We start from the raw sequence: 21,376 nt of genomic DNA, 5'->3' as shown, positions 1-21,376 counted from the left end.
TATGACACTTTGATCAGATTTTTGCCTCCAATGGGTTGTTTCAATTGGTATCGGCATGTTCATAGATGGTGTGTTGTTTTGGTAGATGGCCAGATGGGTTACAAATTTGGTTAATATGTGTGATCAGGTGCTTGAATTTCTTCCCATTTGTTTTGGTGTTTCGTCCTTAATTACGTGATGGGCTATTACTGGTGGGTGTAAATTAAAAAAAAAAAAAAAAAAAAAAGGCACACAAAATGACACATATAACCATGATTAAAAAAAATTAAGAATTTTTTTTTTAAAAAAATAAAGATAAAAAAAAATTCTCATAAAGTAAAAAAGGCAAAAAATTAAGAAAAATGAGTAGAAAAAATTATCTTTTAGGAATTTTTTTTAATCTTATGCAAAGTATTTTTGTCATTTCGAGTTGTGAAAGGGGAACATTACAATTGTAATGGTAGATTTTTAGAGACATTATAAAAATTGAAACATTGAGCTATATATATATTGAGGGACATTGCAAATAAGGTAATAGTTAAAAAGAATAAATGTAGTTTTTTCCAATTTTAATTGGTTGGGCCACACTGCAGGCTCCCTAGTAAACGAGTCCAACAAAATAATATTTTTTGAGTAAATAAAACATAATTCGGGTTAGCTAAAGTAATAATTAAAGAAATATCGAGTAAAGACCCGCCTTCTATGTAGTGGGAAAGAGTCCCACCACCTTCCATGTGATTTCCTTTCCCTTTTTTCCATAGAAAAAAAAAAAAAAAAAGAAAAAGAAAAAAGAAAAAAGTTCTTTTATATATACTTCATGTATGATGTATCATACTACCCTGGAGGCTGGAGTCAAGTTTTGTTTCCGTGTTGTCTTTTTCTTCTTTCACTTGCCTCCAATCCCTAACCACAAAACAAAGAATGTTACTTCACAATCGAGCCGATATTATACTCTCAAAAGAATCTGGCAGTTGAATACAAATTTCCTATCCTTTTCTATGTAATTAGATTTGGATTTGGACCCATTTCTACCACAAAATTAGGAGTACAAAAGAAAAGGCTTTGTAGTTTTCCCTACGATCGCGAAAACTTTGCTTCTAACGACGACGAAGGCGATCTTCAAAACTCCAACACCGAGAAAATCGAAATGACCGAGGTCAAACCGAGCCTAATCGAAGCGATCTATGAAGACGACAAGGCTCAACTCCTAACGCATACGAAGAGGCTCTTCCAGAGCGGTTCGGAGCCCTTGGACCGGCGCGTCGTGTCGAAGCTCCTCCAGCTCTGCTGCGCGTCCGACTCGGTGGAGTGCGCCTCGGCATTGGTGAACGGAGAGTTCGGAACGGTGCCGTTGGTGAATGAGACGAACGAGGCGGGGTGGTCGCCGCTGCACACGGCGGCCAAATCTCACGCGAAACGGTGTGTTGAAGTGCTGCTCAAGAAACGTGCTCGTACGGACCTGAAGACCAAGGACGGCCGCTCACTGCTTCCTCTGCAGCTGTCTCTTTCTTGCAGTAGGTAAAGTCCAAAGAACACGTCGTTTTCGTTTTGCATGAAAATGGTAAAAGCTTAACCGTTCAGGGAGCACCACAGATGAACTACCTTAAAACAGAAATTTTTGCTTTTCACTTTTCAGTTCTCTATTGATTATTTTTTATATTTTCTTCTGCTTTATTATTATTTTATTAAAAAAAAAAATTAAGATCTTCGCTTTTGATGTTTGAATGTCTCAGGATGGAGGTGATTTGGAATCCGGATGACTACTCCATTGAGGACTTGGTCGTTCTTCTCACTGAAAAGGTTGGAGAACCTTTTTCTAAGGCAGGCTAGCTGTTTGGTTCCTGAGAAAACTGAAGAAAAGGAAAGAAACTTAAAGATTTATTGTAAAAACAATTAATGAACTATAGTCAAATATAGTTCTATAATTAGTTCTGTACTGTCATAACATTCTGACATTTCGCGTTCCTAATTTGTGAAACTTGTTTTCCTTCTTTTTCAATAAACAAACACAGAGTTTGAAGGATGATCAAAGTTGATTAACTCTTTGTTTGAACCTGTATTTACTTGTTCCTCTCCAGGATTTGACCACGGTAAGGCTTCTTAGTGAGAAAACGAAGGCAATAGCTGAGGTGGCGTACGCAAACGCCGTCCAAGGCCGTATAGTTCCGTTAGCAGCTCTGCTCATAGTAGCGCCGGAGAAGGTTAACGAAGGGGTTCTGGAGTTGCGAGACTCCGACTCGGGATCCAAAGAAAATACGACCATATACGAAGGTGTGATAAGGGAGGCCTTGTCCTTGGGCCGCCAAACGACGACGTCCAGAGCGGCCAAACGGAGCTGTTCCCCGACCCAAGGCGAGAAGGCCGAGAGGAGGAAGCTCTTGCTGCGCGAGATAGAGTTGCTCCAGCTCTTCGGAGCGGTGGCCTCGAGCGGTTCTACGGACAGGAGGGTGACGTCGCCACTGATCCGTGCATGCCAGGTGAGAATCGCGTTCCTTTGAATAAGACAAATAAATTGTCTTTTGTGTTTTTTTTTTTTTTGAAAGGAAATTGTCTTTTGTGTTGAACAGCGATTTTGGCGTTGATTGATGCGATGAGTAAAACACGCGGAGATCGAATCAAATATAACCTATTAACCTAGATATGAGAATTGACATTTTTACTTACCCAAAAAAAAAAAAAAAAATTATTGACATTTTTGACCTTTAATCATTGGAGTGTTTGGGTAAGTAATGTGGTAGTAAAATTTATCATTAATTAGAGTGCTTTTGATAGATGATTAGGTTTTGATTTCAAGGTGATATTTACTCTCACGTCAAGATGTGTGCACTTGTGAGTGTAAGAGTAGAAATGTGCAAATGTAACATTTCTCAAAAAAAAAAATAAGATTAAGGTCCCTTAAAATTTTGTTGTTTGAGCTGTAGAGTCGGCTTTAAAATTTATTCAACCTAAAAAATGAGGGTTGCGAGACTCACTTGTTCCTGCATCCTAAACCATCGGTTAGGTTTACAACACCCCTCATCCGACATGGCTAGGGGCAGAAGCCATGAAACCACCCCTACCCTTAGTGTGCCAAAATTTTATAAATGCCTCTAAAATTTGAAAAAAAAAATTAAAAAATTAATGTGTTTTTATATTAACAATGTGATCCTATTGTTTTTTGTTTTTTATTTTTTTTTATTATTATTAGTCATGATTTATCAACTTTGGGAATGGAGTTTATGCAGTTCACCTCTCATGCAGTCTGTTTTCTTGCAAATTTTAAAACCTATGCATGGTTATAATACTTAAAAATTGTTGCAAGAACAAGCCATGACAAATATGTTCCTTGTCATTGTAATATTGGGAATGTTATTGATTAGCAACTTTTAACACTTATAGGCCGGAGATGTGACCATCGTCGAGCTACTTTTGAAGACAAACATAGATATAAACGACATTGATGCTGAAGGAAACTCTGCTCTTCATTGGTCCCTTAAGACGTCTCCTCAGCAGATGAAGTCTCTCTCTCTCTCTCTCTCTCTCTCTCTCACACGTACACACAAACACACGCACAAGAGCTTAAAACATATCATTGCCTAGAATTTTGATCGCCTAGTTGTATCCAGAATTGCATTTCTCCTTCTGAGGCATGACGCCCGAGTAAGCCAAAAGAATAAATTGGGGTTGACTGCTCTTCATCTTGCTGCCGCTAATGGAAACTCACAGGCACTTCATGTATGAGTACAACTGCTCTTCAGTGAATTTCCTTCTTATCTTATTGGCAGCCAAAGTTGGAATTTTAATTTTACATCTGAAAGTTATTATTTTGACATTGACCCGACAGACCTTTCTATTGGAAGACCCAGATGCTATCAACTACAAAACAGAAACGAAAGAAACTCCACTGTTTTTTGCAGTGAAGAATGACCATATTGAGTGTGCTGAGCTTCTTTTGCGATGGGGAGCAAATAGCGAAGTCCTCAATTTGCGGTAAAAAGCAATTGATACCTTTTCATGAAGTTCCTCATGTTATTTTCTTTCTATCAGTTGTGAGGCTGAATTTGTATATTAACATCTTTATGTGCATGGATATGTGCACCAAATCTTATCATTACCAGTAGACAGAGACCTATAGACATGGCAAAGTCTCAAGATATGCGGTTCATGTTGAGTCCAACTAATATTAGCCACAGTAAGTTGAGCCGTAGCACATTCATCCATTTAAAACTTGTAATATGTGAATGCTATAGAGATAACAACGAAGCAACTTTTTCTTATTAATGTGACTCCTATCATATGATCACTTATTCACTGAGTTATAATGTGCAGTGAATCGTGCTTTGCCTGTTCAACAGAAACATAGTACTTGTTTTCAAGATGATGAGATGATTTCGGAAACCTGTGATGCACTTCTGAACATGACAGATGAAGACACCGCTACGGATAGGTGACTCCCCTGGCTAGAGCATCAACACACCCACGGGATTCTCTTGTGTATATTCTCTCATAATTCTTCTCTACTGCTTGTAGCACAAAGGCTGAGATCTGTAAATACTTTAGATCCCCTCGTGGTTGCATTAGAGGGGATCAGTGCTTTTATGCGCATGGTGAAAAGGAGCTTCGGCAGATGGAACAGGGAACACATCTGACTAATTCTCCTGTTGCAAAGGAATTTAGACGGAAAATCTTTGTTGGAGGTCTCCCTCTTACGTTGGACTCTGGTTAGCAATCTATGCAAAGCTTTATCAAGTACACTTTTTAAGTTGAATAGACTTTGACTAACCAAGCATTATATTGGGATTCAAATAAAAAAATATTTAACTCTCTTTTACTGTCATATCTGGTCAGAATAACATAACGTTCTTCTTTCACTGTTGTGAAGCAGACTCGTTGGCTAAATTTTTTGAAGAAAAATTTGGTGCTGTAGAAGATGCTATTGTTATGGGAATTCAAGAAGGAGAAGAAATAAAATCTCGAGGATTTGGCTTCGTCACCTTCAAACAAGAGAAATCTGTTTCAACGGCTGTTGAGACACACTTTGTTATTATTTTTGGCAAGCAAGTTGAGATTAAAAGCGTAATCCCAAAACGCTTACTCACTGAGTTCCAGAAACTGTCAGCACAACAACATCAACCAAAACAGAATTGCCAACACGAACCTCAAGCAAAAATACCCAGTGATGAGAAGATTACAGAAAAGATTGAAGTTGAACAGATGTCTTGGGTTGGTAGATTATTTCATGGCCAACCGAAGACATTTTCCAATGAACTTCAAGAACACATTAGCCCCAACTTTGACGAAAGTATGCCTGCATGGCTCAGGATTTTCAAGAAGTGGCTGCCGCGCCACTTATATGATCAATCAACACGTTTGAAGGAAGGAGATCAATATGCTCTCTCATCTCTTAAAGGTGATTTCAGGGCAACATTTGGCTTGGAATTAGATCATGCATCTCTCGGCTACTCCAAGCTTAGTGACTTCATGAAATCTCTGCCTGGAATTTGTCGCATGGAGGTTGTCCCCATAGGCAAATGTGGACCTGCCACTCATTTGGTCCTGCTGCCCAACTTTCCCATGCCCCATCGCCAATTGCCTCATACACTCGCAACGCCCTGCACGCCATCTAGTGATTCTAATTCTAATTCTAATTCAAAATGCGTTCAGAACCTTCTTCATGGGCATCAAAATGATAGCTTCATTGATAGCAGCACTGAGGAGGCAAAACCAGCCCATGAGTGCCCTGAAGAGAATTCAGCTCAGAATGATTATACATTGCCTGTTGTGCATCTGAGGTCTCTTCAATTATTGAAGCCAGACCCTCTCTTCCATGGTCGACCATGGCTACTAAATGTAAGTGATTTTGACACAGGAGACACTCATGGTGAAGGAAGAGGGTGTGTAGAGGAGTTTAAAAAGAAGAACCTCAGGTATCAAAAGAGACATTTGGTTTTGGAGGCCCTTTGCAGAAGAAGGAACAGCACATCGGTTTTCTTTCATCGTGACTTTGATTTTTACAAAGTGAGCAGTAAACTAATTTAACTTTTACTGATGAAGTGTGCATAACACGCATAAGCAATGTTTATGATAATTTGGCATTTAAATAACTGTGCGGACCTGTGGGTGTATGGTGTATTCAGGATTATAAGACAAGCTTCATGAAGAGAAAGTGCTTTGCCTGCAACCAACGTGAGATGTCATGGGCCAACTTTCCATGCCAACACTTGCTGTGGTGCGATGATTGTAAACTACAGGCCATCTTGGCGTCTGGCGCTTCTGAGCACAGATGTGTGGTGTGTGATGTGAAAGTACAGAAAATACTACCATCGCGTGAATTTTTTCATCGTGCAAGTCATGGTGTCCCCAATGTTGAGGAGTTCCCACCTTTCAATCCTAATCATATACAAAGGTATGGTAAACTCAAATTTCTGAAAGCGTATGCATGCTTCTACGTACAATTAATTTTATCATCTCCCCTGAAAATTTTATTCACAATAACTTTGTTACTTTAAGTATGCTTTAAGCTACCTAATGTTCTTTTTGCTTTCCTCTTTGTAGCCCATACAAGAAACAGGATATGTCCATTGATTGGCAACTGATGGGCTTGTTGCAATCAGAGTTTCTGCGTAGCAGAGAATAGTTGAGGTAAATATAGAAAATGCTTAAACAGTATATGAGCATCTTTTGTGTGAAATACGCCCGGAAAAGAAAAAAGGACAGGGGAGACTTGGAAATTATTGTTGCCATTAGGATTGTACAAATTTGTATCCCCTCTCCAAAATATAATCATAGCTCTTTTGTGCTGAAAAATACTGACCTCACATTAATATAAAAATGCCCTTTGCCTTTTGTGCAACCCTACTAGCTACTCTTTCACGGTTCTTTCTCTTATTGAATTCTTTATCAAGAGACTCAGAATATAGGAAGAGAATACAGTCCAAATCCGCTTCGTGTGTGTACAGCATTTTTTCCCCTCCATGTGATAGTATTTGGTGCACTCACTGGAAATACTACTGGGCTGTTTCAGTCAATACACGCGCAATATATACACAATTAAATTTATGAAATCTAACTCGAACTGTCTTTATAATACAGATGATACTCTATAATTTATATTTAATTTATATTTGTTCTGCCGTTCTTCATAAATGGCAATGCTGTCTCTATAATTTTCTTTTATTAAAAAAATTGTATACCAGATCTTTCTCTTTCATAGTTTTATTTGACATATAGAGGATACATCTCGCATCTATGCTTAAAACGGCATCGTTTGGCAATTAGCAATAAAATTCATTTCAGAAGTGCCCTTTCGGCTTTTCTTCGTTCCTGTCCCAACAATATAAAAGGAACCAAATTACAGGGACCAAGTTCGGAACTCAGATAGCCGATTCACCCAATATCAGACAACTGATAAAATGCGCCTAGTAAGCCCAAATCCAGCTCAAATGATTGGGTTTTCCTGTGATTTGCGAAGACATCGATTTGACTATTTCTCTCATTTTAATCTCTAATTAGTAACCCAATTAGCATTTTTAATCTCTAATTCGTCTATATTTTCAATGATAAAACAGGAACTAACTTTCTAACTGCGTTTTATCACGAAACGAGCAATTAAAATAGAAGAATAATACAAAACATACATCCTACAGAAAGCAAAAGCTGGCTAATGATATGCTACTCAATGAATCACCTAAACAAAATCTTAAAAGGTTAGCACCAATTTGAATGCAGAAAACCATTAATAATTTTTGTTTTTATGAATATAATTTGGTTGTAAAATGCTGATCGAGCTCAATTAAGTAGCAGCCATTATTAATTTTCTGTACCTCCCTAAACGCTACAAAATTTTCAATTGACACAACCAGCAAACCAAGAGGTGCCGATTGTTTTACTTCGCATACTCAGGTCTACCTACCCACACAGTTGCATATCATCGTTAAACATGGCAATTGTAAAAGCTATATGAGGAAATCAGCAGGCAGCAAGCACAAGGAGATATACCCAGTGAACGCAATAATAGTTCCCTCCATCAAAACCCAGAACTTCACCAGTAGATTTCAACGATTCCCACAAATCTGCCAGAGGAATGAAAACTTAATGAATCATAACCAAGACACTAATCCATACAATACACTCAATTTTCAGAAAAATTATTCACCAACCAGCATCTGTGGCAAAAGTGATTGTGATGAACAAGAAAAATGATTCAATGTATTTTCCTGAATCATATTTTAATCTAGCCTATAATGCAATTTTAAAGCCAAAATCATTACGGGAAATCATATCTGCGTTGCTTAGGAAAGAATCAATACAAACAATAAGATCTCCATGAAAATTCTTTTTACAAAACATACTGTGAAGCATAGTAAGAAAGCTGCCACAAAGTCATAAAATTGTGCTGCGTAATTATGTGAGAATTGAAGCATCAGTCACAAAGTTTCACCTAAGAGGGCACATTTAGAGTGGTCATCCCATAGCGTATTAATTCCATTTCATCACCAACATCACCTTACAAATTAGTCTTACAATAGGAACAGAATTGAAAATATTAATATTGTTGTGATTCAATATATTTTAATTGAAATAATTGTTGTTTCCTAGATTACTGTCACATATTATCTTTCACATAATTTTCCCTCATGAGACGTATGGTGTGTGGGGCTTTAGAAAAATATCAAGAGAAGCCGGGGAAGCTCTCTAGTTATACTAGATTTTGAGGTGGGTGATGTCTTCAAAAATAGACACTGGCATGACGTGTGGTGTGAGGATCAAGCCCTCAAGATAGCTTTTCCACCCTTACATTTGATAGAAGAGATGAAAAAGTGGAAGGCAATCAAATCAAAAAGAATTTGAGGGATCAAAGGGTCACAAACTTGTACAAAGCCAAGACAATCATCGCTCGCCCCCAGAATCCTCCCCACCTCCCCCTTGCCTCCCAAAACAATCTTCAGTGGGGAAACGAAATGAAAAAGAGAAAAAAGGTTTCCCTTGGACGAAAAGAATGACACCTATGCTTTTTAGAAGGTGCATTTTGTTTTTTTTTTTAAAAAAAAGTGTTTTGATATGACATAAAAGTGAAAGCAGTTTTGAGTATTTAATGTTTTTGGTTGTTTGTTAATATTTTTATTTTGAAAAGAAAAAACAAGAAGGAGAAAGAAAAACTGTTATCAATCAAAGTCTGACCTCACAATAAACCATCCAAACCAGGGTACAATGGTAAAAAAATGCCTTTTTACCTGTGCTTCCTTTATCCTTTCCCCCCGTATTCCCTCTTCCAGCTTCCCATCCTGCCAAACATAATGTAACATGTATTAGGATAATAACAAACCTATCGCATATGTTACCTTCACAGGTTCATGTGAAAACTAAGCAGAAGAACCAGGTGTGAGAAATAGTAAAAAATAATGTGCACTTTTTAACAACCAAATATATTGAGGAAAAAAAATATATAAAGAAAAGAAAAGGAAAAAAAGGCTCCCATGTTGGCGATGTACTTAAGAAGATAAGGCAGCCAAATTATGGAATGGGGCGACATAACAGCATCATTACCTGCAATTTAACTATGCAACTACCTTCTCTAAGCTCTTATGTTGTAAAGACTTTTCAAGTCTTTTCCTGCAAGGCAGAAAAGGAATTTGGCACTCAGATAAAACAATAACCAAATAACTACATTTTTCTATTAATTCCGTTCAGGGTAAAGAATAAGAATGGGCATCAATATCTACACTTGTACATGGAGGAAGAAAGGCGAATCAGTTCATGTATGCATTTTATAGTTAATACAAACATACATATGGCATGCCATGACAATATATACTATAGTACAGACATCCTTTTTTTTTTTTTTTATCTGGGCATACATACAGACATTCATATATAAATAAATATGTGCACATTCTGGATATTATATGAATTTCATATTGTAGTCTTTAAGATAGCCTTTGTATACATGCCATGTACATTAAGGCTTTTCCCCTTTCTAATAAAATGTGTATGTGCTTTTGAGACTAAAAATAGTTGCATTAACCATTAGCTATCAGCAAGCGGGGGCTACATACCTAATTCATCATGCGGCACCCAAGATGTCTAGAATTAAATCAATTTCAGAAAACTTCACTTACCTCCCCTAATGTGTCAGCATTTTTGCAATCATACCCTCAAAGTTTTAAAAGTTACAATATCGGGTCGCCATGTTTTAAAAGCTTGCAATGTCACCCCTACCATTAGGATTTAGGGTTAAATCAGATGATTAATAGGTGAAATGTCCCTTATACCCTTGTGAAACTAATAAAAATACAAAATTACTGTTCATTAAAAAATTAAAAATAATTAGAAAAAATCCTCTACGGCCATGGGTCTGATGACCCATGGTGGGTCACCACCAGACCCACCATCAACAAATATCTAAACATGACCTATAATAAAATATTTCATTAAAATTTGCCAAAAAAAGATAATCAAGACAACCGCCACAATCCAGTGGCAACCAACACTATCATATCCAAGCAGACACCGCCCACCACCAGACTAGCATCACCCCTTATACCACAACCAACTACTTTCATCCTTACACTGCTGCCACAGCCGCCACCACCAGTGGCACAACATCAGGGCACTTCCATATGTGACAAATGCCACACTATCATTCCCATTTCACCACAATTATATCAACTCCACCATCAGGCCACAACTACCCTGTTACAGCTGCCACTAAAGGCATTCTACAGAGAATGCATGTGTGCAAACCGCAAGTTGATAAGGTTCTAATTGAAATTTAATAATGTATAGCCATATGAATCAAGTACCAGAGTTATATAAATATAGAACCACAGGCTAGACCAAAACCACAACAGATAGGACTTATTTAAGAAGAATCATGAAAACTGTTCCCTGTATTTAAAAGAAGAAAAAAACCTAAAAATATAAAACTGAAAACTCTGCCAGTTCAAGATGAACCCAAACAGAATCATAATTTGAGGTACTTACTTCTCATATAATTTGACAAGTGACCTTGGCCTCTCATTTCCATCTTCCGTCTGTTGAGGCTTTGGTTGCCCTGACTGCCTTGATTCTGGTTTCCAATTGGCTTTGGTGAGAGATTGACCCAACAAGTCAGCAATGTCCGTCGCCATTGTCTCAGCCTTCTTCGCATAAGGAAAAGTTTCCTGCTTGAAGTGGTGTGATAACCACATATACATAGACAACACTTGATGCTTAGTCTCGAGATCTAAGAGCTCTGCATCATTTCGAGCAGAACCCTTTGGCATGCCCATTGCAATATTGACAGGAACCTTCTGACTGTATGCTGAAGCAAACCTCAGCAGATGGTACATTGCTTTTGGGTCTCTAATATTAACTGGGGCAAAACAAAAGTTAAAACGATCCTCCAGTGATAATCCCTGCACCTTCTCCAACATATTCGCAACCTTCTTTATATGATCATGTCGACACAAAAAGTATGAACCATCCAGACGACAATTTTCACCAAATTTTTCAAGCAGCTGGCAGAATGTAACATTATGGAGTTGCCCAGCAAATAGCTCAACCTGCTCAAAGAAAGGAAAGAGGCCGACTTTCTTTACTTCTTCAAAAGGTTGCTTCAAACACTCAATCAAGTAATCTAAATCTTCTAACTGCAAGGTTGTTGTGAGCCCATCCGGATAGCGGCTTCCTCTACGACCAGCTCTTCCAGCAATTTGTTTCACCTGTGATGCTGGAACTGGAACAATCTTGTCTCCATTGTATTTTGAAAGGCTATTAAAAACAACCCTTCTAATATTGAGATTCAGCCCCATTCCCACAGCGTCACTAGCAACAAGCACATCAAATTCATTATCTTGATCATTGAATAGAGTAGCTTGATGTCTACGAGTTTCTGGTGGTAAGGCACCATAAATTACACAACAGCGATGATTGGTCTGCTTCTCAATTGCCATTTTAACCTCAAATATCTCTCTCCTCGAAAAAGCAACCACACAGTCCCCAGAACGAACATTTTTAAGATCTCCCAAAAGGGTCTTGGCTTCAACCATCAATGGCTTAAATCTCTCATAATGATGCTCATGCAACTCATCCCCAGTGCCCGCACAGATATTTCGAACAATATTTAAAACACTTGGATCCCCACACAAATGTATCTCATCCGCCTTCAATCCAAGCAATGCCCGTGTCCATGCATAACCTCTACATGGGTCTGACATCATCTGAATTTCATCAATAACAGCCACATCATACAAATCGTCTGTCGATACCATTTCCACGGTACAAGCAATATGATTCGAAAAAGGGACATATTTCTTTTCTTGCCCTGTATGTAGACTACAGTAAACCCCAAGAGCATTCACCTTGTCAAAGACTTCCATAGCTAACAACCTGAGAGGACTACAATAGATACCCTTCTTCGCTTCCATATACCGTTGCAGAGCATTGTACGTTTTACCACTGTTGGTTGGTCCACAATGATATATTATCTTCCGCTTCATAGCACGTGCAAATGGAAACCAAGTGTGGGGCTTTGTGAGATCCGCCGACTCAATCATACCCTGAAACCGCTTAATCTCATCAGGAAACTCCTCCAAACAATACTCCACAAATATAGGAAACAGGAACTTGATGGCATCATCCGAGGGACCAAGCGACACTGCATACTTAAAAACATCAGCAGGGCACTTCTTGAAGAAAAAGTTCTGGAACTTGTGCACAGCAGTAGGAAAGAACGACAGGCCAATGTAAATGGCGAGAGCCTGATTGGACGCCCAACCGGAATTCCTAAAGTAACGGAATATTTCTTGCATTGTATCCCAATCACACCGTGTCTGCTTTGCAGCCTTCTCAGCATCTCTTAGCGTACGATACAATTCAACAGGATTCTGCGACGCAACGTGCATGTAACCCCCACTTGTCTCAAAACCAACATCGTTATTTCCATTTTCCAATTCAACCACCATAGAATCACTAACACTACCATCGTCTACACCATCCCCTTCATCAACACTAGCTGAACCACTAACACTAACACAACCGTCATCTACATTATCCAACTCAACACTTTTCCCCACGTCCGCGACAAAGTCACATTCTGATTCCACCACTGTTGAATTGCATACACCATTATCCTTGCTCTCTGAGAACGACGAAAATGGTTTCGCATAAAGGGTGTCAGAGCCCGTGAACTTCACGCTTTGTGAGGGTAATTTAGAACGAACTAGGCTAATCAAACCCGTCGAAAATGGCCGGTTTGGGACATCTAAAACTGGACTGAACTGGTGATTCTGGGAAACCAAACGATCATATTGTCCAAAAGAAGAGAAAGATTGGTTCAATAACAAAACCCTAACCCTAGAAGCATATTTCTTAGGTTTACAAATACGAAACAGAGACATCATTTAAACCCAAATAAGCACACCTGAATGGTAGAGCGGCGGTGATGGTGATTGGCATCAATTTTGATGTAGCGATGTATATTAAGAACCAAAAAACAGGAACCGAAAAGGAAGGTTTGGATCGCAGCTTACCTCTGTGACAATGTTGTGTCTCATTTTTCTGCGAAATTTTTGTCTGGGTATTGATTACTTCGAGCACTCGAATTCTCCAGTCCAAAGCTGAAAACCGGGTTCGGATGCGTAAAGCTCGAATGGATTTATTTGTGCCCACGAAATGGAGCTATTGGGCTCGTGGGCTGTGACAGAAAGCTACAGAACTAGTAAACAGAAACGTCGGGTTAGGGTGGCAATTCTTTGATTTGACCCGGATAAAACCGGGCTGGTTCCATGGCTTGTTTGAAATTCAGATTGTTCAAGAATCAAATCTATAGGCGAATTCCTTACAAAAAAAAAAAAAAAAAAAATCTATAGGCGAATTAGGACCCTCTATGAATATTATATTATATGTAGAGTATGGCCTCCTCCCACATCCATTTGTGCATATCAAAGATCTGAAATTATAAAGAGAAATGCTACACTTCTATTTTATCTTCGTCTAATTGTTCTAATGTATAAAATAAAGTCACAATGAGAAATTGGGCCATTAAGGGGTTTTTTTTTTTTTTTTCACTTTACTTTTTGGTTAGAAATGTATTTTACATTGTCTTTAAAAAGTAGTTCAATCAACTATAAATCACAATTTATAAAATAAAAGTTACTAATTTGAATCTCGTTTTCCCTTTCTTAATAAAGGTATGTATAAAAATAATAATAAAAAAAAAAAAAAAAGCATTTTACATTCAAACAAATAAATGGGAGCCTCAGTGGTAAACTAGAAAATTCGTATTTGCACGGGAGTACTCTTGTAATTTCATTGAGAACAGTGGCAACCAGAACAGTGAGGATCTCCGAGCCTCCAACCATCTCTTATCTATCTCTATGATTCTTAAACTTTACATACTACACAGCCAAGTAGTACATAATAACACTAATAATCACCAGCACTAAAATTTGGTTTTCTTGGGTTTTTAAGCTTTTGAAAAATTATTGTAATTTTATGATGCAATTGTTAGCATTCAATTCTTGGCCTCTCCAATCTCATGCAATCTGTGTTTTAAGCCGCCACTTGGGTCGGCGTCAGCTCTGCTTCGACGGCATATCCTCCTCCGTTTGCTCCCATTCTCAGCCTCACCACAATGATTCCTCCAACGGTGACGTTCCTTCCCAACCCATTTCAATTCAAAGGTTTGCTCTTCCACTAGCTTTTTCTTTAGTGCAAATAACTTATCATGTGGTAAATGTGGTTTTTCTTTCTAATTTTGTTACTGGGTTGTGATTGAAGTATCAGTATTCGCATTTAAATGTTTATTTACAACTGTATATAGCAAGTGTGAGGAACTCATAATGCACACATGTCCAAATTGTTATATGTACTAATTCTATGAACCCCATTTTGATTTTTGGGTCAAGCTGGTAATAAACATGTTTTCTTTTTTACTTTTTTTTTTTTTTTTAGTTTTGTAGCCATCTTTCTGCAATATTGTTAACATTGGTGTTCTTTGACCAAGGTGGATATTTTGTATGAAGTCACTGAAGCTACATTACAATTTTAATGTTGGTTCCGAGAATATGTTTTGAGGATTTTGATTTTTGTCCCTTTGAATCTTTGATGGTTTTAGGAGTGTTAGAGGCCACTCAAAGAATTTGGACAGTACTATGTGCAACAGTATTCCAGTCACAACTCGGCGGATTCTGTTTGCAAGTTTATTCATGTACTCCTGTTATCATCCTTCTTCAAGGTACTTATCAGGTCCGCACGGTTCACCTTTGCGATCATTGTTAGACTAGCAATTTGTTTGAGGCCTCGAATTGTATGCTTTAATTGTGTTTGTCATTAATGTTGTTCAACCGGTGTATTCCTATTGGGTGTCATTAGAATTTCAAAGAGACACCAAATGTATTGGGTGTCATTAGAAGGATGGTGAGCTCTATGGCTAGAATTGTATCTAGTGCTGAGCCCTAACTGCATCCTCTACATCCTATGTCACTAAATATGACATTTGTGTAATTGAGATTTTGGAAGGAAAAATGAAAATTTTGATCAGTATAGAACATAACTCAGGGTGGTCCTTCAGTTATAACCAATCCAAAGTTTGTGAATGTTAAGAGATGGGGACTCATATTCTGAAGTAACATTGGTCACTAGTATAAAGGCCACACGAGCAGAGCAGAGCCCATGTGACCCCTTGCGGCTTAATTTTAGTTTGTTATGCCAGGTTCGAATAATAGGTAAAGCAGTGTGGGGGTAAGGATATATTGGGAATGTAAATGTACAAGTTAGGGTATATATATATATATATATGATGTAACCCTATTCTTTTTCAACATAGTGAAATTAGCCGCTCAGTCCAATGGACGTAGGCATATTGCCAAATCATGTAAATTCTATGTGTTTTGTTTTCTCTCCCTTTTCTCTTTACTTTTCAAAAAATTTCATAGTCCACGACAATTCTAACAGAGAACATAACATGCAGCAAAGTATTTGGTTTCAATTTTTTGAGGAGGACTTTCTTACTTATTAACTTCCTCTGATAACTCAATTACCTGTGGATATACAGCACAGGCTTCAGGGGATCCAACTGTGACAGTTGAAGAAGTCACTCCACCAGTTTTTCCTACTACCTCACTCTTCCCTGTTGAGGTATTCATCTTTAGCTATTTCTTGTTGTTCTTATTCGTGTTTTAAGGATTCATGAATCGCCAAGTAAAAAAAAGAAATGTGATTTTTTATGTGCTACAATGTACTGATCTTTATGGTAGGTTAATTGATGTATGTTATTTGCAGGAAAGAATTGTCCAACTCTTTGAGAAGAACACATACTCTGTTGTCAACATTTTTGATGTGACACTGCGTCCTCAACTTAATGTAACTGGTGTGGTTGAGGTATTTTAGAAGTTGAAGAATTGCTTCATTTACTTACAAAGAAAAGAAGGATGTATTGCTTTGTGCCAGTATCAAGAAGGAAACTAATAAAACTAGACAGCTTGCTCTAGAACTTTTCTGCTAAATTAAGCATATAGTTCTCCATGTAATACAACATCTTCGCATTCTTATAAGTATAAAACAGGGTGGCAGAACATATAATTTGTGTTATTGATATTGACAGATTCCTGAAGGAAATGGTTCTGGTGTAGTTTGGGACAGACAAGGGCACGTTGTAACAAACTATCATGGTAAGAGATAGTGAGTGAATTGACAAGCACTAAACAAATGAATTTATTTTGCAATGATCCTTTTCATGAATTTTGTTAGCTATATATATAGGGCTTGCCCTAATAGTAGTGAGCTCAAGAACAAAACAAAAGAATTTATTTGCCAATTATCCTTTTCATTGAATGATGTTAGCTACATACATAGGGCTTTCCATTTTAGTAGTGAGCTCATACTTGATTTAACCAGAACATCACACTGCATTAATTTGTAAATTGTTATTAATCTACATTTGCTATCATTCTTCCTAATACGATATCTATTTGCTTTTACTCTTCCCGTATTGTTAAATCTTATAATTGATCAAGAACTGCTATCAGGTTCTTCATGAGCAACATAATGCATTCTTCAGTATGCTCTCCATTTGAAGCTTTTGTTAAAAAATTTGAGTGCATTCTCTGAAGGTTGGATTTTTTGGAATAAAATATGCTCTCAATGTACTATTATGTGGACTTTATTCAGATATTAACCTGATTCTAATCTTAAGTTAATCATATTAAGTTCATACACTGTGTGTGAACTCTCAAGTTAACCATTCTGTTCTTCTATTGCAGTAATTGGTAATGCCCTTTCTAAAAATCCAAGTCCCGGGCAGGTTGTTGCACGAGTTAATATTCTAGCATCGGAAGGGTGAGATTTACAAATTTTTTTTGTATATAGTACTAAGTTGAATTATGTTTGTGCTCTATCTATTGTACTTATTTTCTATGATTACTCTTGTTGAAGGGTCCAAAAGAATTTTGAGGGTAAATTAATTGGTGCTGATCGTGCGAAGGATCTTGCTGTCTTGAAGGTAGTTTTTCTGATGAAACTTCTTTTTCATAATATTCTTTCTCATAAAGTTTGCTTATGCATATCCTAGTGTCAATTTCTTCTCTTGCGCTTGCGAGACCTAAACCCCAATAGAGGGTTGTGGTCGGTTCAATTTGATTGCAACTAGCATTGCAATTCTTAGTGAAGTATTAATATCTTAAAAATGCTAGATAGAAGCCTCTGAAGATCTGTTGAGGCCAATTAACGTGGGGCAGTCATCTTCTCTAAGAGTTGGGCAGCAGTGTTTAGCAATTGGGAATCCATTTGGATTTGATCATACACTTACTGTTGGAGTTATTAGTGGACTAAATCGAGACATTTTTAGTCAAACTGGAGTCACAATTGGTGGAGGAGTTCAAACAGATGCAGCCATTAATCCAGGGAACAGGTCAGTCAGGGAACATTCTCCTCCAAATATCTTCATTAAAAAAATCATTTCTCCTTCCTTTGCCTTTGTGCCTCAAGGAGTATCTCATTGGATGCATTTCTCCCCAAGTAATGCTAGATGCTGCATTTTTATCTTACAAGCATTACACAATGCTGACATGGCAATACAAATCAACCCTTGGATCAATCCTTATTTTTTTAAAAAAAAAACATCAAGGGTTGGTTTGTACTGTTACGTCAACATTATGAGATAAAAAATGTTGTATCTAGCATTACCCTTTCTTCCCTCATTAGAAATCAGAGGTGCTGGAACTTAAAACTAGTGAGAAAAAAATATTTCTTTGCATCAACGAGATATTCATATTCATTGTAACTAGTGCACTTCCTGATGCTTCTTATTATGACCATGGCAGTGGAGGTCCTCTACTGAATTCTAAAGGAAATTTGATTGGGATTAATACTGCAATATTCACTCAGACAGGTAAGTTTTTCATTTATTTTATTAATAATCTGACAGGTAAATTTCCTTATATATGCAGCAATTCCATGTCACAATATGAAAACAAAGAGCATTAAGCAGCAGCCTAAGATACTTTGTGATTTAATAAGAAAAACTATTGGAATCCTGCATATTGATTTCATCAATATTTGAGGTGCATTCCACTTTGTTAACTTCTAGGTCTATGCAAGTTATTTTTTAATGGAGTGACTGTGTGACCTCTATTTGGTGTCAATGAACACCATCTATGCGCAACATATATCTTTGGAGGAACTACTTCCTGTAATTTTTAGATTTTTTCACTTTTGTTCTTGGTATGGCAGGGACATCAGCAGGTGTAGGTTTTGCCATCCCTTCCTCCACTGTACTCAAGATTATACCTCAGTTGATCCAGTTTGGCAAAGTAAGTGTCCTTTCTAATTATGATTCGCTAGAAAATATCTGCACCTAAGACCTAACCAACTTCCACCTATGTGAAACTTTATTGAAATATTATTTTCTTGTAAATTTATTTACTTTAACAATTTAGTTTGTTTATTCAGCATGAACTTGCCTTTGTGAACAAAGGATCACAACATGGCAAATAGTGAAGCTTTTTGTTTCTGTTTCATCAGAAATGCTATAACAGTTACATACCTTTCTTATAATTCCTATCTCATTGCTTCTCCATCTTAGGCTGTCCGAGCTGGTTTGAATCTGGAGATTGCTCCAGACCTAGTTGCAAATCAACTTAACATTCGGAATGGAGCTCTCATTCTTCTGGTATCCTCTCAGAGTATTGAATTTGCATAATGATAGAATTTCCCTATGTGCTATTCCCTTATCCTAAAATCAACATTTCTCATCTGATAGTTGATCCCCGATCATTTATAGTTTCCCAAGCTAACAATATGCTGCTGTAGGTTCCTGGAAACAGTCTTGCAGCAAAGGCTGGGCTATTACCAACCACAAGAGGTTTTGCTGGTAATATAGTACTTGGGGATATCATTGTTGCAGTTGACAACAAATCTGTGAGCTCTCTCTTGCTGAAACTGTTCTCCTTTCTATTTATGCATTCTATGCTGCTTTTATAATTAAGAAGCAAGATTAACTTTCTGCATGTTATTAAAGTTAAGTTATCCTTCAAAAATGTTTTGTACATAGAGTGCTATTGTAGAAAAGTTTGGACCAAAATCAATTTATAGCCCGTTTAAAGTTCATAGGTTTTTTCTTGGTACGCACTAAGATTATGGAAGCTTAAGAACCTTAAGTTTAAATATTTAATCAAACCTAGTTTCAAGTCTTCTGGGTCTGCCAGCCTGAAGAGCAGAACTCATGTGAAACATAAGTAGAACTGCTTTCTGCTAATATGCAATTGGTACTCGTGAGATTTGGCTAAAAGCGTAATGTATTTGTTAATCACTCATATGCATCCTATAATCAGGTTAAAAGCAAAGCGGATCTGTACAAAGTGTGGGATGACTATAATGTGGGAGATAAAGTAGTCTTGAAGATTCTCAGAGGCAATGAAAATGTGGAGCTGCCTATAGTATTAGAGGAAAGGAGTTCGTGACAAGGAGATTGATATATATTGATATTGATTTTACAAGATATTCTGATTTCATTTTTCTTTTCTGATATTGTGAAGTTGCAGGTTGATTCGGAATGTCTAAAAAAAAAAAAAAACAAAGTTAAGACTATTTTTCTTCTAAAAAGTTATAGTAATTGTGGTACTCTGACCTTTACCAGACTATTAAGCATTTTTTTTTCCTCTTCAAATTGGCTAGGCCATCTAGGGTTTAAGCATTTTCTGAATTGGTGTAATTTAATAGTCCAACAACTTGAGTATGAATTGATGCAAACATGGGGTTTTGTTTGATGGTGACGATGATGTTTTATGTTACTGTCTTGGTGCGGTTCTTCTACTGCTATTATATGTTTTTGGCTTTGTTCTTACTTCTTACCTGGAGATTATCCATATATTTAATTAACATGTGATTAGACTGCTAATTAGTAGGACAGATGCCCATGGAAACTTCATCATCAATTACCACATGTTGAAAAAAGAATGAGATTTTTCCTACGTTTTCTACCAATGAGAATGGAGTTTAGGTTGATAAAAAATTATGAATTTAATTATTTAATTAATATTTTAATAACAATTTTTGTAATTGAAGCTCAACTCGTAAAATATTTAACTAAAATATGGGTAAATTTAGAATAAGGTTTTTAACTCAATACAACTGTTTTGAAATTATGTTTTTTTTTTTTTTTTTTGAATAAACGACTGATCTCATTCTGGGGAAATACAACATCTAGAGCATAAAGCTCTAAATACCAAGAGCTAAAACAGCTCTAAACAATAAGAGCAGATTGCTCTAAAACAACTATATCATGGACAACCTCTGGGACTTCTTCCATCCAAATTCTATCAACCTCCGTAATTTCAGCTGCCCTTACAAATCCATGAGCTGCTTCGTTTGACGAAGGACCAGAAGAATTAAACAGGGTTCGGAAAACTTTTGAATTGAAAGAAATAAAAAATTTTGATTTCAACATGGAGGGGCGGAGCCACTTGAGGCCACGACACCCCCAAAGAAATAAAAAAAATTTTAAAAAAAATCTCTCCTACTTATACAAGTTATCACTCGGCACCCTCAAAAAAATTTTAGCAGCACCCCCTATATCAATTGTCTGACTCCGCTACTGTTAGCATGTAAAGCGAGAATAGCATACAATGTTATTAAATCGGTACACTTTTTTTTTTTTTTTTAATTACATATCATCTTCAATATTTCATGATTTTCATCATCATTATTTACTATTATATTAAGAAGAATTTATCACTAATTATAATGTAAATTCTCCCATCATCACTAATTATTATGGCCAATCAACTCATTCCAGCACACAGTTTTTCTAAACTAGGTCTCTTGTGAACCAGTCCACACAAAAATATATATATATATTTTTAAAAAAAATGGTGAAAAAAGGAATAATTTATATAAATATATCATGGATCATATTATTTGTCTAGTCCAGTTTTGTTTC

General features: G+C 37.0%; 3 protein-coding genes across 7 annotated transcripts; 2 read left to right on the top strand and 1 right to left on the bottom strand.

Moving 5' to 3' along the window:
* The first annotated feature begins 890 nt into the window (after positions 1-890).
* LOC132181134 (uncharacterized) lies at positions 891-6,962 on the top strand. The gene is made up of 12 exons (XM_059594217.1): positions 891-1,497; positions 1,713-1,779; positions 2,058-2,456; positions 3,358-3,476; positions 3,585-3,693; positions 3,803-3,948; positions 4,077-4,150; positions 4,288-4,405; positions 4,489-4,679; positions 4,844-5,976; positions 6,096-6,364; positions 6,514-6,962. Exons 1-12 carry the CDS (start codon positions 1,127-1,129, stop codon positions 6,593-6,595), a joined length of 3,078 nt encoding a protein of 1,025 aa, XP_059450200.1. The 5' UTR covers positions 891-1,126; the 3' UTR covers positions 6,596-6,962.
* A 731-nt stretch (positions 6,963-7,693) lies between these two features.
* Positions 7,694-13,586, bottom strand: LOC132181136 (DExH-box ATP-dependent RNA helicase DExH18, mitochondrial). 2 transcript variants are annotated; one of them, XM_059594219.1, is made up of 5 exons: positions 13,470-13,586; positions 10,942-13,226; positions 9,505-9,570; positions 9,192-9,242; positions 7,694-8,030 (listed from the first exon to the last, which is right to left on the bottom strand). In XM_059594219.1, the coding sequence occupies exons 1-3, from the start codon at positions 13,491-13,493 to the stop codon at positions 9,516-9,518; spliced, it is 2,364 nt and encodes a 787-aa protein (XP_059450202.1). In that variant the 5' UTR covers positions 13,494-13,586; the 3' UTR covers positions 7,694-8,030; positions 9,192-9,242; positions 9,505-9,515. The 2 variants fall into 2 exon arrangements, with proteins under 2 accessions (XP_059450202.1, XP_059450201.1); XM_059594218.1 differs by having other exon boundaries at positions 10,942-13,580.
* A 724-nt stretch (positions 13,587-14,310) lies between these two features.
* On the top strand, positions 14,311-20,223 carry LOC132183301 (protease Do-like 8, chloroplastic). 4 transcript variants are annotated; one of them, XM_059596703.1, is made up of 13 exons: positions 14,311-14,621; positions 15,056-15,186; positions 15,995-16,077; positions 16,222-16,320; positions 16,544-16,610; positions 17,202-17,277; positions 17,374-17,440; positions 17,631-17,848; positions 18,261-18,328; positions 18,670-18,749; positions 19,022-19,108; positions 19,249-19,356; positions 19,770-20,223. In XM_059596703.1, the coding sequence occupies exons 1-13, from the start codon at positions 14,434-14,436 to the stop codon at positions 19,896-19,898; spliced, it is 1,401 nt and encodes a 466-aa protein (XP_059452686.1). In that variant the 5' UTR covers positions 14,311-14,433; the 3' UTR covers positions 19,899-20,223. The 4 variants fall into 4 exon arrangements, with proteins under 4 accessions (XP_059452686.1, XP_059452688.1, XP_059452687.1 ...); XM_059596705.1 differs by having other exon boundaries at positions 14,486-14,621; positions 15,056-15,175; XM_059596704.1 differs by having other exon boundaries at positions 14,486-14,621; positions 16,000-16,077.
* Positions 20,224-21,376: the final 1,153 nt, after the last annotated feature.

Source organism: Corylus avellana, chromosome ca5 (assembly GCF_901000735.1).
Source record: "Corylus avellana chromosome ca5, CavTom2PMs-1.0".
Lineage (NCBI taxonomy): Eukaryota > Viridiplantae > Streptophyta > Magnoliopsida > Fagales > Betulaceae > Corylus > Corylus avellana.
Note: the sequence above shows the minus strand (reverse complement) of the source record. Positions and strands in the feature narration are given on the sequence as shown.